At 45.4% G+C, this 18,444-nt stretch overlaps 1 protein-coding gene across 1 annotated transcript in view; it reads left to right on the top strand.

The window, feature by feature from the left end:
• The window catches only part of RICTOR (RPTOR independent companion of MTOR complex 2), a 214,684-nt gene that overhangs the window by 52,396 nt on the left and 143,844 nt on the right, over positions 1-18,444 (top strand). Inside the window, 1 exon segment of the mRNA XM_040338626.1 lies at positions 17,575-17,672. Coding sequence (XP_040194560.1) covers positions 17,575-17,672 — 98 coding nt within the window.

The following is an 18,444-nucleotide window of genomic DNA, read 5'->3' as shown; positions in this document are numbered from 1 at the left end:
GTGGTTTTGCAAGGAGGAATGGGCAAAAATTTCAGTCTCTCCATGTGTAAAACTGATAGAGACATACCCCAAGCGACTTACAGCTGTAATCGCAGCAAAAGGTGGCGCTACAAAGTATTAACTTAAAGGATCACTAAAGGAAAATATTTTTTTTAGCTAAATAGCTTTCTTTACATTACTGCAGTACTGGTTTCATGTCCTCATTGTTCGTTTTTGCTTTGAAGTAGCTGTAATTCTGCTCTGATCTCCACACTTCCTGCTTGTCTGGTTCCTTATGAAAAATCTCATGGCAGCTTTTCACTGTGGTCCAAGCTGTGTGTCTAAAACTCCTCAGAACCAATCAGATTCATTTTAAAAACAAAACACTGCCCTGGATTTGTTTGTTTTTGTTCTGTGTCTCTATCTACTTCACAGAAACATGAAACCAGTTTAAAAACGAAAGTGAAACTAGAGGCACATTATATGATTGATTTGTATCTATTTTTAATCATTTTTAAAAGGAATCAGTTAACTTTTATGTCTCTATACCCTGTAAACAGTCATTTCAGCAAAAAAAATGTTTCCTTTAGTGACCCTTTAAGGGGGCTGAATAATTTTGCACGCCCAATTTTTCAGTTTTTTATTTGTTAAAGTTTGAAATATCCAATAAATTTCGTTCCACTTCATGATTGTGTCCCACTTGTTGTTGATTCTTCAAAAAAAATACAGTTTTATATCTTTATGTTTGAAGCCTGAAATGTGGCAAAAGGTCGCAAAGTTCAAGGGGGCCGAATACTTTCGCAAGGCACTGTAAATCCTTCTCAAGAATGAATGTAAAACAAACACTGAAACAAACTGACTGAATTAAACGTCCATAGCAAATGACATTCACTCTGGATGGATGGATCCTTAGGTAACAAACGCAGGATATTTAAGCGCTTAAGGACCGCCGCACAACGATATACATCGGCAGAGCGGCACGGCTGGGCATAGGCACATACAGGTATGTTGCCTTTCAGAGCCCAGCCGTGGGCCACGCACTCGCGACCCAGTCCTAAACTCCGTGACTGCGCCCGCGATCGCCGCCGGTGTCCCGCGATCGTGTCACAGGAGCTGAAGAACAGGGAGAGGTAAGTGTAAACAAACCTTTCCCCGTTCTTCCTAGTGACAGTGTCAGTGATCGTCTGTTCCCTATCATAGGGAACAACGATCAGTGATGTGTCACGTGTAGCCACGCCCCCCTACAGTAAGAATCACACACTGGGGCAAACTTAACCCCTACAGCGCCACCTAGTGGTTAACCCCTTCACTGCCAGTTAACCACTAGGTGGCGCTGTAGGGGTTAAGTGTGTCATTTTCACAGTAATCGGTGCATTTTTATAGTACTGATCGATGTAAAAATTTCAATGGTCCCAATAATGTGTCAAAAGTGTCTGATGCGTCTGCCATAATGTCACAGTGACGATAAAAATCGCTGATCGCCGCCATTACGAGTAAAAAAAAAAATATAAATAAAAATGCCATTAAACTATCCCCTATTTTGTAGATGCTATAACTTTTTTGCGCAAACCGATCAATAAACGCTTATTGCGATTTTTTTTTTTTTTACCAAAAATATGTTGAAGAATACGTATCGGCCTAAACTGAGGAAAACAAACGTTTTTTTAATATATTTTTTGGGGGATATTTATTATAGCAAAAAGTACAACATATTGATTTTTTTAAAAAATTGTCGCTCTATTTGTGTTTATAACGCGAAAAAAAAAAAAACGCAGAAGTGATCAAATACCACCAAAAGAAAGCTCTATTTGTGGGGAAAAAAGGACGCCAATTTTGTTTGGGAGCCACGTCGCACGACTACGCAATTGTCAGTTGCAGTGCCGAATGCCAAAAAGTGGCCTGGTCCTTTAGCTACAAAATGGTCCGGGGCTTAAGTGGTTAAAAGAGGAAGGCTTCATAGTGCAGTAGATTTAAAACAAAAGTTTTTATTCCATTTGCTGGGCTACTGACATCTTTAGAAGCAAAAAGCAGCAAACAATTAAATCATTACTTCTCAGCCGCGGCTCAAGCCTGTCAGCTGGTTCGTTGTGACGTCAGGTCCTAATGCTCCATCTGACGCAGCGTTTCTCCGTAAGAGGCATCGGCAGGGAAAGAAGCTAGTATTGAGTTGGACCCCCTTTTGCCTTCAGACCTGCCTTAAAGTGTTTCTAAATGTAATTTTTAAGTTTTTCTTTTTTTTTCAAATAACAAAAATGTTATTCTTACCTCCTCTGTGCAGTGGTATTGCTTAGAGCAGCCCTGATCCTCCTCTTCTCGGGTTCCCGATGGCGATCTCGGCTTCTTCTTCTTGGGACTACCATAGCTATGGTGAGAAACTAAGTCCCCATGCTCCTGACCTGTGTGACTGTAAGCAAGACACACTTATCTTTGTATTCCTCTCCTGGTTGCCACCACACACGCTTGACACCATCTGAACCAAATACGTTTATTTTGGTCTCATCAGACCACAGGACATGGTTCCAGTAATTCATGTCCTTAGTCTGCTTGTCTTCAGCAAACTTTTTGCTGGTTTTCTTGTGCACCATCTTTAGAAGAGGCTTCCTTCAGGGACGACAGCCATGCAGACCAATTTGATGCAGTGTGCGGCGTATGGTCTGAGCACTAACAGGCTGACCCCTTCAACCTCTGCAGCAAAGCTGGCAACACTCATACGTCTATTTCCCTGAGACAACCTCTGGATATGACGCTGAGCACGTGTACTCAACTTCTTTGGTCAACCATGGTGAGGCCTGTTAAACCGCTGTATGGTCTTGGCCTTCGTGCTGCAGCTCAGTTTCAGGGTCTTGGCAATCTTCTTATAGCCTAGACCATCTTTATGGCTAATTGGGCCCAATTTGGAAATTTTCACTTAGGGGTGTACTCACTTTTGTTGCCAGCGGTTTAGACATTAATGGCTGTGTGTTGAGTTATTTTGAGGGGACGGAAAATGTATATTGTTATACAAGCTGCACACTCACTACTTTACATTATAGCAAAGTGTCATTTCTTCAGTGTTGTCACATGAAAAGATATAATAGAATATTTACAAAAATGTGAGGGGTGTACTGACTTTTGCGAGATACTGATTATTTTTTAGAGGGCTGGAGCTTCTGCCTTTTGGAGAAAATGACAGTTACCCACAGCCTCATGAGATTCTCACATCGGACACCCCAAGAGGCTTCACCCAAACTGCGCTAGAGCCAGGCAATCTGCACCGCATTACACATGTGCAGAGGCGCATCATCAGGAGGCCGACTGTAAGAACTTGGAAGCAACAGCCACCCCTCAGATGATGTAAGGAGAGAATATGGCGGCTCAGGGCCCAGCATGTAGCAGCAAAGCATGTGAATGTTTTTTTTTTAAGTCAACCCAGGAAAAACAGGTGACAGTTCCTAATTAAGAAATTACATTATCTACGTCGCCTCTCTACCCTGGTCCTCTAATAGAAAGTGAATAGGCATCAACACCTCGTGTTCAATGAGCAGAGAGCACATCCAGAAAGCAGTATTATTATTATTTATTTTTACATTGTGATGGCTTATTACAGTGATGATCATTGTATAAGACACTCATTTTTACACTGTGAAACTAGGAATGGCATCTATTCATGTGCCATTGTGATAGCTGTGATTGGTCATGACTCTGTGTGTCAAGACCTGTGCCCCATAACAAGTGGCTTGCTATTGGTGGCACTGGTCAAGGGGGAGGAGCCAGGAGCACTGGCGGGGGACCCGAGAAAAGGGTTGCTCTATGGCAGTGATGGTGAACCTTGGCACCCCAGATGTTTTGGAACTACATTTCCCATGATGCTCACACATTCTGCAGTGTACTTGAGTATCATGGGAAATGTAGTTCCAAAACATCTGGGGTGCCAAGGTTTGCCATCACTGCTCTATGGAAATCCACGGCATAGAGCAGGTAAGTATTTCATGTATGTTTTGGAAAAAAAAAAAAAAGCCGAAACTTTTAATACCACTTTAAATGAGTTGTAAAGTCTCAACTACAATTCCCATCATGCCTAGTTATGTCTGCGAATGTCAGAGTTTTACAATGTTTCATGGGACATGTAGTTTGCAGGAGGGCCGTAGTTTGGAGATCCCTGCCTTGGATGGTAGCACTACCCTCATCATTGTTTTCTTGATGAAAGAGACTAATATGGATAATGCAGATTAGAACGTGTGCATACAGGCATTCCATTGACGTCTATGGGGACAGCTAGGAGGAATGAGCTCATTCTCTTATTCAAACCCCTTACATTCCCTTTCACTCCTCTGATCTAGTAGCTTTGAGCTCAGCATTTGAAAGCTCACTCCTGTGATGGTAGTAACAGCCGAGCCTCACTTGGCAACATTCCTGGGAGTTTTCCAGTTATGCTCCATAAGGTACATAAATGGAATATTCCAGGGTCCAACAAATCCCAGGTGCCGGGTTGCCAATGGCGACTAGAAATAGCATCCTGACGTCTGGGCTTTTGTCAGCCGTCTACTTCATTACTGCGCTTTTGCCGAAAGGTGCCTACAGCGTGGCTCTATTGTTCCAGGAGGGCATCCATGGACGTCCTCCCAGAACCGTGCCCCGTTCAGACACAGCTGATCACAGATTACAGTAAAAGTCCAATCATAGCAGCCCTTTACCATGTGATCAGCTGTGTCCAGTCACAGCTCATCACAATGCCCGTTATCAGCAGTACTTTCCTCACGCGCTGTCACTGCGTAAGGAGAGGAGAGTCCGTAACCGGCAATCCTGATGGGACATGTATGCAGATAATCGGAGCACTGATCATCAGTGACCATCAGTGAAGGAGAAAAATTACTTATTTGCAATTTCTTTTTTTTTTCTTTTTGCGTTTTAATTTAGCAAAAAATAATTGGTTAAACAGCACCAAAATAAAAGTTCTATTTGTGTGAAAAAGGGGCTGCTCATTCTAAAATGCCTGTGACTATTTTCTTTCCCAGTCCAGGCGTGAGCAATTCCTATTGCCTGACACCCCGGACATGCAGCATCGGGCAGCTGATTTAACTAACTTTTTTTTAGCTGGCTCCTAGATTCAAAGCAAATTTGTCAAGTCATTTAATAATAATTGGTCTAGACACCTATAATAAGGGCATTATTACCTTTAGTCACTGCTGTACAGTTTATTATCTACAGACATCCTTTTTCTGCACGGCCAGTTTTTGGTAAAGGTGATCTAACCCTTTAAAGACCCTGCAAGTACAGAAAAATGCCTGTTGATCTTCTAGAATTGCACTCGGGTCCTAATTTGTCTCCTGTTGTGGGCTGATCACACAACATTTTTGTGGGCTGAATGGTGTCAGCCCTGCCCAGTTGTCTTTTGCTAAACAACTGCAGCCTTTGCTCCCTTGAGATCACACAGGAAATATGCATGGGAGAGCTCTACATTTCTTATAAGATAAACAGATTTTTTTTTGGGGGGGGGGGACGACGACGCATTTATCAAACATACATAAGGCACTTTTTTTCTTTTTCTTTTTTTTTTTGCAGAGCAAAAGGGAAAAAATAATAGTTCCTTGTAAATGTTTCATACACTTGTATGCTGAATTTTCACCATTCGAGTCACCGAACCATTAGGTCATCAGAATCTATAAAAAAAAAAAAAAAAAGGTTACAGTGCCCTTTTCAGTGACCTAAAAGAAAATAACACTCTTATCATACAGAAATCTGACAGCGTAAATGTTTTAGAAGAGTGAGTGAGGATGAGTTGTCTTCATTCCATGAGATACTAACATACCTCTATCAGGATGGGCCTTTCCAGCCATGTCATATTCCAAATGTATCCCTCCTGATATCATCCCACCAAAGGGGCTCCGGACTATGTCTTCTTTGGGGGGGGGGGCGCTTTGTATGTCCTTGTAGCAATAAGTAACTCAACTGGAATTATGTGTGGTGAGGATCCAAATCTCCCACTGATGCTTATATTGTGCTCATCTATCTATTAGATATTTCAGGGCTGGGCTCACACTGATGCATTGCTGTCATGCCATTTGGATCTTAAAGGGTCACTAAAGGAAAAACATTTTTTTTGCTGAAATGACTGTTTACAGGGTATAGAGACAGAGGGGCAGATCCACGTACAGCGGTGCATATTTGCGCCGGGCGTAGCGTATCTAAGATACACTACGTCTCCGTAACGTACTTTTTTTTTTCCCGAATCCCCAAAGAATCCACGCCGTAAGTTACGGCGGCGTAGTGTATCTTTGGCGGCGTAAGGGCACGCAATTCAAATCGATGTGATAGGGGCGTGTTTTATGTAAATACGTCGTGACCCGACGTAAACAACGTTTTTATTTGAACGGCGCATGCGCCGTTCGTGGGGGTTTCTTTATCGTTACATCACGGGACACAGAGCGGCATTCATTACTATATGGGTTATATGGAGTACCTTCAGGTGTAGACACTGGCAATCTTCAAACAGGAAATGCCCCTCCCTATATAACCCCCTCCCATAGGAGGAGTACCTCAGTTTTTACGCCAGTGTCTTAGGTGTTAGTCATGGTTTAGCTTGCCTCCGCATCCTTGGGATTAGGTGAGCTACCGGTTCTGTCCAAAAAAGCCTGCGCGCTAAAGTGGTCAGTAACCGGACCCCAAACCCTTGGGGTATAGCCCATAATGCTTTCTTTTTAAGAGAGCTGGACCCTGGGCCCAGAACTTAGAAAACCTTTGGGGCGCCTAATGTTTTCTGTTTGCCAGGGTGCTGTATGGGCCCAGGACAGTGGATCCTTCATGGAAGAAGAAGGTTCCCAGGGCCTGAAGGTCTAGACATCCCCACGGAGATGGGGGAAGATTGGACCTCTTGCTTGGCAAAGTCCTGCGGCATGGAGCAGGTAAGTAAGGGGAAAAACCTGCGGGGCTTGGCTCTTAGCAAGTTTTTTCTGGGAGGTCACAGGGGACATGCCTAAGGTTATGCATTGCATCTGGCAAACCAGTCACATATCATGAAGATAGGATGGCTCTATATGTTATATTTCCCCATAAAAAGTGACCTCCCTGGTAGTGTTGGAAAAGCTGTGAGTGGGGCCTTTTATGTACAAGTGTATGTGTGTGTCAGAGAGCTATGCTTACCTGCAAGCCTCCAGGCGATGCTCTATCCAGTCCTCTCCCTCATGCCTGCAAGGCAGGCAAAACGCTGACCTCCTCGTGTGTTCCAGGCCTGCGGCTGCAGGAACAGAGAGGCCCTTCCTCCCAACCCCCCCCCCCGTCGGCGGGCGCGCGCGCGGTGCGCGTGCACGTGTTATAGACGCATTTGGCGCCATTTTAGCTGGGGGGGAAGGGCGGGTCAGTGGTTTAAAGGAAGGGGCGGCCCTTCCTTAGATGCCACAGCTCATTCATTTCTCTGGCTTAAGGGAGGAAGGACTGGAGTGAAGCACGGGGCGCTGAGGACACACAGTGGCCAGAAAGAATACTACAGTCTTCAGAAGATTGTGGTTTAGCCTAGGAATAGGCTGGTTTTCTTTTCCATCTCATAGTCTTTTCTTTGGCAATACTACTCGGGGGGATAGAATGTTTTTTCTTGCCTAGATTGAAAAAAAAAAAAAAAAAAGAAAAAAGAAGAAAAGTTTTTCTTTGAAAAAAAAAAAAAAAAAAAAGTGTCATCTAGGGTAGAGGAAACATTTTTTATTCCCCAAACAGGTGTTTGGGCATTTAACTATTATAAGTCCCAGGTACCAATAAGTAGCAGGTGTACCTCGGTATTGTACCATGGCATCAAGATCAGAGGGTACAAAAGGTGGGGATTCCCCCGCAGAATCTGAGGTCTCGGATAGAGCTATGCCGCTGCTTTCCCCACAGGGAGCCTTTGGGCCATCGGGGTCTGGGGCTAGAGCTGACGCGAGTCAACCCAGCCCTAAGGTGGTCACGGAGGAGGTGTTACTCGCCTCTTTAAATGAGATGCGGAGAAGCATGGGAGAAATGATAGCCGCAGCCATGCGGGGTAGTAAGCGGAATAGATCTCCGTCACCCGTGCGCGGACCCTCGGAAGAGGAGGTCCTTTCCTCTGGGGAATTGGACCTCTTGGACAGAGACCAAGTAGGTTCAGGGATCGAAGATCCGGATACAGAGGAGTCTGGGGCAGTCTCCCTGAGGGAGAGCTGGTGGATTCAGGGCTTGACGGACTTGGTCCATAAGGCATTCAACCTGCCTGTACCAGACCTCCAGGTATCGACGGTTTCAGCTTTGGGCTCACTGAGGGCGCCTCAAAGCAGTGCTGTGTTTCCGATCCATCCTCTATTGGAGGAAGTCTTGTTCCAAGAGTGGAACAAACCAGACAAGGTTTTCTTTCCACCTAAGAAATTTTCTGTCTTATATCCTATGGAAGAAAAGTTTTCCAAGAGATGGGCTTCTCCTGCAGTAGACGCAGCCATCTCATGTGTTAACAAATCGTTAACATGTCCTGTAGAAAACGTACAGGTTTTCAAAGATCCAGTTGATAGACGCTTGGAAGCCCTACTTAAGAACTCCTTCACTTCTGCAGGGGCAGTAGTACAGCCAGCCGTGGCTGCGATTGGAGTCGCTCAAGCTTTATCGGATCAATTTAAGCAAATGCTTGAACTTATTCCTGCCGAGCAGGCAGAAGAATTTTCGGATGTCCCTAAGGCCATATGTTTTACGGTAGACGCAATCAAGGATTCTATCCAACAAGCGTCACGTTTATCATTATCCCTTATCCATATGAGAAGACTCTTATGGTTAAAAAGCTGGGAGGCTGAGCCCCCATGCAAGAAGCTCCTGGCAGGGTTTCCCTTCCATGGAGGACGGCTCTTCGGAGAGGACTTAGATAAATACATTCAGACCATTTCAAGCGGCAAGAGTACTCTCTTGCCAACTAAGAAGAGGGTTCAGGGACCTGCGTTTAAACGACAGTCCTCCCCTGGGCAGGGGCCCTCTAATGCCAAACAGTATCGACGGCCTCCTGCAAGAACAAACTTCGGCTTCAACAGCAGATCACGAGGACAGGCTGTTAGGGGCAAGAGGCAGTGGTTTCGCAAGCCAGCAAAACCAGCCCCCAAGTCTACCTCATGAAGGGGCGCCCCCACCCACGAAGGTGGGGGGAAGGCTGCGACTCTTTTCGGAGATTTGGGAAGCCAGCATTCCCGACGAGTGGGTACGGTCTTCCGTGGCCACAGGCTACAAGCTAGAATTCCTAAGGTTTCCTCCTCCTCATTTCCAGGAGTCGAGGATTCCAAACGATCTGGAGAAAAGAGCCGCATTAAGGTCGGCTCTAGATCATCTACTTTCCCAGGAAGTAATAGTAGAGGTACCAGTCCTGGAACAGGGGCTGGGTTTCTACTCCAACCTATTCATCATCCTAAAGCCCAATGGAGATGTCAGGCCAATTTTGGACCTAAAGATGGTAAATGCATACTTAAAAGTCCGCTCATTTCGGATGGAATCCGTGCGGTCAGCAGCTGCCACACTCCAAAAAGACGACTTCATGGCGTCCATAGACATAAAGGATGCCTACCTTCATGTTCCAATTTATCAGCCACATCAAAGATATCTACGCTTTATGGTGGCTTCGCGTCATTTCCAATTCGTGGCGCTTCCCTTCGGGTTGGCTACGGCCCCCCGGGTGTTCACGAAGGTTCTAGCTCCAATCCTAGCCAAGCTAAGGATCCAAGGGGTCACGATCCTAGCATACCTGGACGACCTCCTAGTCATAGACCACTCGTCTCCCGGCTTGGAACGAGCAGTGGCCCTCACGGTCCAATACCTCGAGAGGTTCGGCTGGGTCCTAAATCGAGAAAAGTCAGCATTCCAGCCCACAAGGCAGTTGGAATATCTCGGCATGAGATTAGACACGGAACAACAAGGGGTGTTCCTACCTCTGAGGAAGGTCAAAGCCATCAAGGAATTAATCCTACTGGTTCTAAGCTAGAAAGAACCGACTATTCGCCTATGTATGAGATTACTAGGCAAGATGGTGGCTACTTTCGAGGCGGTGCCATACGCCCAGAGCCACACTCGCATCCTGCAGGCAGCCATCCTGTCAGCATGGAGCAGAAGGCCACAGGCCTTGGATATCCCGTTGCCTCTCTCATCAAGAGTCCGGCAAAGTCTGTGTTGGTGGTTAGACCCTCAGAATCTACTGAAGGGAAAATCTTTCAGCCCAGTGGCTTGGAAGATAGTGACCACAGACGCCAGCCTGACGGGCTGGGGAGCGATTGTGGATGGTTCCACTCGCCAAGGTATTTGGGCAAAGCCAGAGAAGCTTTTACCCATCAACATCTTGGAGCTCAGAGCTGTTCGACTAGCCCTCAGGGCTTGGACGTCGAAATTGCAGGGGCTCCCGGTGAGAATTCAATCAGACAATGCCACGGCAGTGGCATACATAAATCACCAAGGGGGGACCAGGAGTCAGGCCGCTCAGAGAGAAGTGAGCTTGATTCTCCTATGGGCAGAGGCTCATGTGCCCTGCATATCGGCAGTATTCATTCCCGGAGTGGACAACTTTCAGGCGGACTTCTTAAGCCGCCAGACTCTATGGCCGGGGGAATGGTCTCTGCATCCACAAGTCTTTCAAGCACTCTGCCAAAGATGGGGAGTGCCGGACGTGGATATCATGGCATCGAGACTCAACAAGAAGCTAGACAGGTTCATGTCCCGCTCAAGGGATCCGATGGCCTGCGGAACCGATGCTCTGGTTTGCCCTTGGCATCAGTTCAAGCTTCTTTATGCGTTTCCCCCGCTCCAGTTACTACCCCGCCTGCTGCGCAGGATCCGGGTGGAGCACATACCAGTTATCCTGGTAGCTCCAGCATGGCCCAGAAGGGCTTGGTACTCACTAATCCTAAGGATGGTAGTGGGAAACCCTTGGACTCTGCCTCTAAGGCCAGACCTGCTATCGCAAGGTCCGATCCTCCACCCTGCCTTACGGCATCTAAATTTGACGGCCTGGAAGCTGAATCCTTGATTCTCAGGGGTAGAGGTCTGTCTCAGAAAGTAATCTCTACCCTAATCAGAGCCAGGAAACCGGTCTCTAGGGTGATTTATCACAGGGTCTGGAAGGCCTATATAGGCTGGTGCGAGTCCAAGCTATGGCTTCCTCGCAAGTTCACCATAGATAGAGTTTTAAGTTTTCTCCAGCTAGGAGTGGATAAAGGATTGGCATTAAGCACAATCAAAGGACAGATTTCTGCCCTGTCAGTGTGGTTTCAGCGGCCACTGGCCACCCACTCGCTGGTTAAGACCTTCCTTCAAGGGGTCTTACGTATTAAACCTCCAGTTAAATCCCCGCTTTGTCCGTGGGATTTAAATCTTGTTCTGTCGAGTTTACAGAAACAACCGTTTGAGCCGTTGGCTGAAGTTCCTTTGGTTCTACTGACAAGGAAGTTGGTGTTTTTGGTTGCCATAGTTTCCGCAAGAAGAGTTTCGGAACTGGCAGCCTTATCCTGTAAGGAACCATATCTTATATTTCATAAGGACAAGGTCGTTCTCCGCCCTCATCCTTCCTTCTTACCGAAGGTCATATCCAGTTTTCATTTGAACCAGGATTTGGTATTACCATCCTTCTTCCCTAAACCTACTTCCAGAAAGGAAGGGTTGCTGCATACCTTGGATATTGTCAGGGCCATGAAGGCCTATCTTAAAGCTACAGAGAAGATCCGGAAAACAGATGTGCTGTTTATTCTACCGGATGGGCCCAAGAAGGGGCAGGCAGCTGCAAAGTCCACCATTTCTAGGTGGATTAAGCAATTGATCACTCAGGCCTACGGCTTGAAAGGGTTGCCTCCTCCAGTATCATTAAAGGCTCATTCTACTAGAGCCATGGGCGCCTCCTGGGCAGCGCACCACCAGATCTCTATGGCTCAAGTTTGCAAGGCGGCAACCTGGTCTTCTGTCCACACATTTACAAAATTCTACAAGTTGGACGTAAGAAGGAATACTGATACTGCCTTCGGGCAGGCAGTGCTGCAGGCTGCAGTTTGAGACCCTCGGATTCCGGGGGCTCCTCTTTTTTTGAGTTAAATTTAAAATTTAAGATTATTTTTCTCAAATAAGTTGGATTTATTATGATTTGAGTATATCTCTAAATTAAATCCTTTTGTCTTGGAGATGTTCTCCCTCCCCTCATTGTAAGCATTGCTTTGGGACATCCCATATAGTAATGAATGCCGCTCTGTGTCCCGTGATGTAACGATAAAGAAAAAGAGATTTTTAATACAGCTTACCTGTAAAATCTTTTTCTTGGAGTACATCACGGGACACAGAGCTCCCACCCCTCTTTTGAGGACCATTTTGGGAGGCATACTGCTTGCTACAAAACTGAGGTACTCCTCCTATGGGAGGGGGTTATATAGGGAGGGGCATTTCCTGTTTGAAGATTGCCAGTGTCTACACCTGAAGGTACTCCATATAACCCATATAGTAATGAATGCCGCTCTGTGTCCCGTGATGTACTCCAAGAAAAAGATTTTACAGGTAAGCTGTATTAAAAATCTCTTTATCCCAGTGCGCATGCTCGAAATTAAACCGGAACAAGCCAAAGCTTACGATGGTGACGTCATTCTACGCAAATCCCTATTCGCGAAGGACTTACGCAAACAACGTAAAAAATTCAAATTTCGACGCGGGAACGACGGCCATACTTAACATTGAGTACGCCACCATATAGCAGCTTTAACTATACGCCGGAAAAAGCCGAACGAAAACGACGTAAAAAAAAAATGCGCCACCCGGACGTACGTTCGTGGATCGCCGCATCTAGCTAATTTGCATACTCGACGCGGAATTCGATGGAAACGCCACCTAGCAGCCAGCGTAAGTATACACCTACGATCCGACGGCGTACTAAGACGTACGCCTGTCGGATCGATCCCTCATTCCGTCGTATCTTGTTTTGTGTATACAAAACAAAGATACGACGCAGAACTTTGAAATTACGCGGCGTATCAATAGATACGCCGGCGTAATTTCTTTGTGGATCTGCCCCATAATAGTTAACCGATTCCTTTTAAAAATTATTAAAAATAGATAAAAATCAATCATATAATGTGCCTGCAGTTTAGTTTAGTTTTTGCTGTTGTTTCCTGCCTCTCTGATGTACAGAGCCAGAGAGCCAATAGAGGGCAGTGAAGGTTTTGCAAAATGAAACTGGATTGGTGCTGAGGGGTTTTAGACACACCTCCTTGATTAGTCACCACAGTGAGAAATCTCCCAGTACTGTGGTGATCAGGAAACAGACAACCAGGAAGTGTCAAGAACAGAGAGGAATTACAGCAACATCAAAGCAAAAACGAACAATGAGGACATGAAACCAGGACTGCAGTAAGGTAAAGGAAGCTATTTAGCTAAAAAAAATAAATTCCTTTAATGACACCCCAATGCACCTGGCCAGCATGTGTGCTGCAACGCACCACAACTTAGAGTAATTCACTATCATGCATTGTGGTGTGTTGCATTACCAGGAATAGCATGTGCACCTTTTTAGTGTGTTAAGCACCTTAACCGCTTAAGGACCGCCGCACGCAGATTTACGTAGACAGAATGGCGCGGACAGGCAAATGGACGTACAGGTACGCCCCCTTTAATTTGCAGCCATGTGGTCGCGAGGGACCTGCGGACTCGATGTCCACCAGTGTCCCGCGATCATGTCACAGAGCTGAAGAACGGGGAGATATCGGTGTAAACACAAAATCTCCCCCTAGTGACATGTCACTGATCGAATGTTCCCTCTCATTGGGAGCAGCGATCAGTGAAGTGTCACTCATAGCCACGCCCCACTAACAGTTAGAATCACTCCCTAGGACAGGCTTAACCCCTTCCTCGGCCCCTAGTGGTTAACCCCTTCCCTGCCAGTGTCATTTACACAATAATCAGTGCATTTTTATAGCACTGATCACTGTAAAAATGACAATGGTCCAAAAATGGTGTCAAAAGTGTCCGATGTGTCCGTCATAATGTCGCAGTCACGATAAGAATCGCTAATCGCTGCCATTACTAGTAAAAAAAATATATATATATTAATAAACATGCCATAAAACTATCCCCTATTTTGTAGACGCTATAACTTTTGCGCAAACCAATCAATAAAAGTTTATTGCGATTTTTATTTTATTTATTTTTTTACCAAAAATATGTAGAAGAATACTTATCGGCCTAAACTGAGGAAAAAAAATGTTTATATATATATACACACACACACACACACACAGCGATATTTATTATAGCAAAAAAATAAAAATATAGATTTGTTTTTCAAATTGTCGCTCTATTTTTGTTTATAGCGAAAAAAATAAAAACTGCAGAGGTGATCAAATACCACCAACAGAAAGCTCTATTTGTGGGAAAAAAATGAAGTAAATTTTGTTTAGGAGCCACGTCGCACGACCGCGCAATTGTCAGTTAAAGCGTTGCAGTGCCGAATCACAAAAAGTGGCAAGGTCTTTGGCCAGCAAAATGGTCTGGGGCTTAAGTGGTTAACACAACTCACATTAACTATTTTTCAAACTTATGCTGCTAGCCTTAATACACAGATCGCAAGGTTTATTATATATTTATTTTTTTTGTTTTCTTTACTTCCTCATTTCTGGCTTGGGCTAAAATGATGGCATACTTCCCATGAGTCTTTGTGGGTGTTTTTTCCTTTGATCTGGGGGATGGGTTTCTCTGCTAAACACACCCTTCTACCCACATGTCTAACCTTGTACAAATGTACCGACAGCCCCTCTTTATTGTACGGCACATGCACAAGATTTTCTAAGGCATAATCACAGTAAAGCTCCAATACATGATTCATTTGTTTTTTAATTCCACATTCAATAAGACCCCTTGGGGCGCATTTGCGGCGCAATTCGATCGCTAGCGGAGCGGTTTTACCCCCCGCTAGTGGCTGAGAAAGGGTTAAAATAGACGTGCTGTTCCATTGATTTCAATAGGCAGCAGCGGTGAAGGTAAACACACCGCTCCTTCACTGCTCCAAAGATGCAGCTAGCAGGACTTTTTTTTACCGTCCTGCTAGCCCTCGAGCTTTCACACTGGAGACAATGGTGCAGCTGTTTGAGGGCGCATTGCAGGCGCTATGTTTAACGCTATAGCGCCTGCAATACACTCCAGTGTGAAAAGGGTCTTAGGGTGGGTGAATCATTCCTGCTGAGCTAGTGTACTCTGCCGGCAGGGAGCCTTCCCCATTCGTTTTGATCCGTGTATGGCCAGCTTAAAGGATAAGTTCACATTTAAAATAAAAGGTACAGGTAAAAAAAACAAATGTGCATTTTTTTTTTTTTTTACACAACAGCCTGTAGCGTGGGGGTCAGCAACCAGTAGATCGCAGACAGGTGACTGGTAGAGTGTGGCTTGGGCTTGTTGCCACCCCCCCCCCCCCCATTCCAGAGCATCAGACAGAGTGCAATGCAGAGGGACTACTTGTAAAGTTGGAGCTGTAGTGGGGAGCAAGACCCGCATATCCTGATGCCTCCTTTGTAGTGCCAGCTCCTGTCCCATGCTGGGTGATACCAACTGCACTCCACCTCTTATCCCAGCTAGCGGTCTCCAGAGTGGTGCCAGCAGCAGGAAAGATCTTCAGGTCAGTGTGAAGCAATACACTGGGCATAACAGTATAAGACTGCTTTCACACCGATGTGCTGCGGTCTATCCACACCTCGGGTGCAGTGTACCTGCAGCTTTCCTGCGGTTGTTCTGCACTTAGCCATTTAGCACTTATATTATATCCTGCTGGTTTGATGCACTTTCTGAATGCAGGAGTTTTGGTGTGCCTTCAGAAACAGCACAACACCTGCAGGATTTAATAGAAGTCCATGGCAAAGCGCATCTAACCCAGGAAAGTTTGCACTGCGCTGCACTCGCGGTGCAGGTAAACGGCAGCACATCAGTGTGAAAGCAGCCTTATAGGGGGCTCAGAACAGTAAGGGTTAATTTACATTTGTAGTTTGGGGGTAGGTGAAACCCCATAGTTAAGGCATATTTTAACCACCCCTGCCCCAACCACACCCCCTTTAGCTGCAGTGGCCTGTGGTTTACACATGTTGCAGTATCCTCACCACCTGATTTAAACCCATGAATGGTATGCAGTTGCTACACGGATGTAAGGCAATTAGAGGTTTAAATCAGGTGTGAGGAGGTGACACTGTGCCTGGTGAACTTTTCCCATGTTGTTTAGGTAGATTCCCACCTATTTAAGACGGTTGCCTACCCCTGCTGTAAAGCATTGCACCTGCATCATCAGATTGCAGGTGCAATGCCAGGATCCTGCAAACTCTCAGTAGCTGTCTTCCCGTACCTCCCATGGGCAGACAGTTACTAAAGAGCATGAAGAATCCATAAACTATGAGAGCGCTCACCAGCACCCTTGCAGTTTATTGAGAACTACAAACCATCTGCCACGGCTGCCCAGGGGTATTGTAAAACATTATTTATAGGAAACTGTGATTGAATGATGCAGTTTTGTGGGCGGGGCCATGGACAGCCGCTCTGTTTTAAAATTGTGACAGCAGGAACCCGCTGTCACAGGGGGGAGGGGGGTGTATAGCAGCATGTTACATCCTAAATATGGGTGACCCCTCCCTCTAGGCGATTTCCTGGGACATATGACAGGTCCCAGAAGATCGCCTATCCACTCAGAGAGTGCGACTTGCGCATGTGCAGTGCGCGCCTGGCCGTGAAGCCACAAGCTGTCGCGGCCGGGTGCCCACTGTTCCAATGGAGGCGGAGAGGAGCGGGCCTTTGTGCGTCTGCATCGCTGGATCCTGGGACAGGCAAGTGGCTGTTTATTAAAAGTCAGCAGCTATAGTTTTTGTAGCTGCTGACTTTCAATAAACTAAAAATAGCCTGGAACTCCCCTTTAAGATCTTTTGTTCACATGTTAAAGCGGAGTTCCGGCCACAATTTCACTTTCTAAATATAAATACCCCTGTAATACACAAGCTTAATGTATTCTAGTAAAGTTAGTCTGTAAACTAAGGTCTGTTTTGTTAGGTTGTTACAGCATTTAGACACTTTATAAAATAGAAATTGACTGGGGCCATCTTAAGTGTGGGCATCATGAAGCCAGACTGTATGACTTCCTGGATTTCAGCCTTGCAGATCTCGAACATGCTCAGTGCTGCACAAGCAGTGTCAGATCAGGTTTCAGCACCTGTGCTGTCCAAGTCACATGATTCTTTGAGACTAGGGAGTGCACAGACTCCTGGAAAGTTATACCCACTACATTCCCAGGAGTCTGTGCGGTGTAGGTTAGGAAGCTTAAGCACCTAGGTGCAGGAAGTGGGAAGATAACTATTCTGCCTAGCAACAACACTTTGAAGGCATCTAAAAAAAAAAAAAAATTTCCGTAAAGGACTAATGACATTTTTTTAAAACTACTGATGTAATGTTATATTTATGGGTGGAACTCCACTTTAACTTCAAGTTTTCTGTTTGGTCTATTTAAAAAGATCTATTTTGTATTATGCCAAAAAGCTTGTTGTTTAGTGCAAGCCACATATAGTGACTACTAGTTACCTGCTGTATATGTTTTGCCGTATTTAACCTGTGATGGTTTTATAATGTCCTGTTGGGTAAAAATCACACATTTATTTTTTCCAGAACCAAGTGACAACCTCAGAGAAATTCTACAAAATGTGGCCAAACTTCATGGAGTCTCGAACATGCGGAAGTTGGGTCACCTGAACAATTTTATAAAGGTAAGACTTGCTTTGTATCTGATATTGGATTACCAGGGCTTTGGGGAAGAACTTGCATGGTCACAAAAAATGAGAATACTGGTTTATAAATACCTTGCTTTGCTTCCACAATGTATTTTTAGAAGAAAAGCCATCTTTGTTGAATTTCTTCTCGAGTCACTGCCTTCCCCCACATAGTAGCTCCATTTCTGGGCTTCCACCACCACCACCTCCTTGCTTATTGAGTCACCTGTTGGAAGCGCTGTGAGTTCCCCTGTTTGTGTTCCACCCCATCTGTCTGTCAAGTAGACTCTGCTGGATCTTCAACCTGGTAATTGGTAGTGGATCCACTGAGCCCATCACTGCTCATAACAACAGAGGGGATGAAACAAGGCAACTGACATGTCCCTCCCTCTGCATACCTATGGATAGCGCTAATCTCTGAGCGGTGCCTGGTGCCAAAGAAATTGTCAGTATTCCCATTGCACGTATTCCTGCAAATGGGCCTAAAGCCTCATACTCACAATCGGATTTAAATTGGACAAATCCATGGAATTCTGTGCGAAGGGCCTTGGCCGTGAACTTGTTCTGCATACACAAAACTATGTGTTTTTTCAGCTCTTTAGTGCCACTTTTTGGGAAACTTCTGCTATTGTTGTCTTATGTTTTTTTTTTTCCAAAAGTTTTTATTTTTCCTTCAGCATTGACAATTATAGTAACAGAAGGCATAGACCATCAATGTGAAAAATTTGCGGGCGCAGCCGCTACAGCCTATCTAGAGCAGAAACGAATA

The sequence above is a fragment of the Rana temporaria genome, chromosome 1 (assembly GCF_905171775.1).
Source record: "Rana temporaria chromosome 1, aRanTem1.1, whole genome shotgun sequence".
NCBI lineage: Eukaryota > Metazoa > Chordata > Amphibia > Anura > Ranidae > Rana > Rana temporaria.
This window is presented reverse-complemented; position numbering and strand designations above follow the sequence as displayed.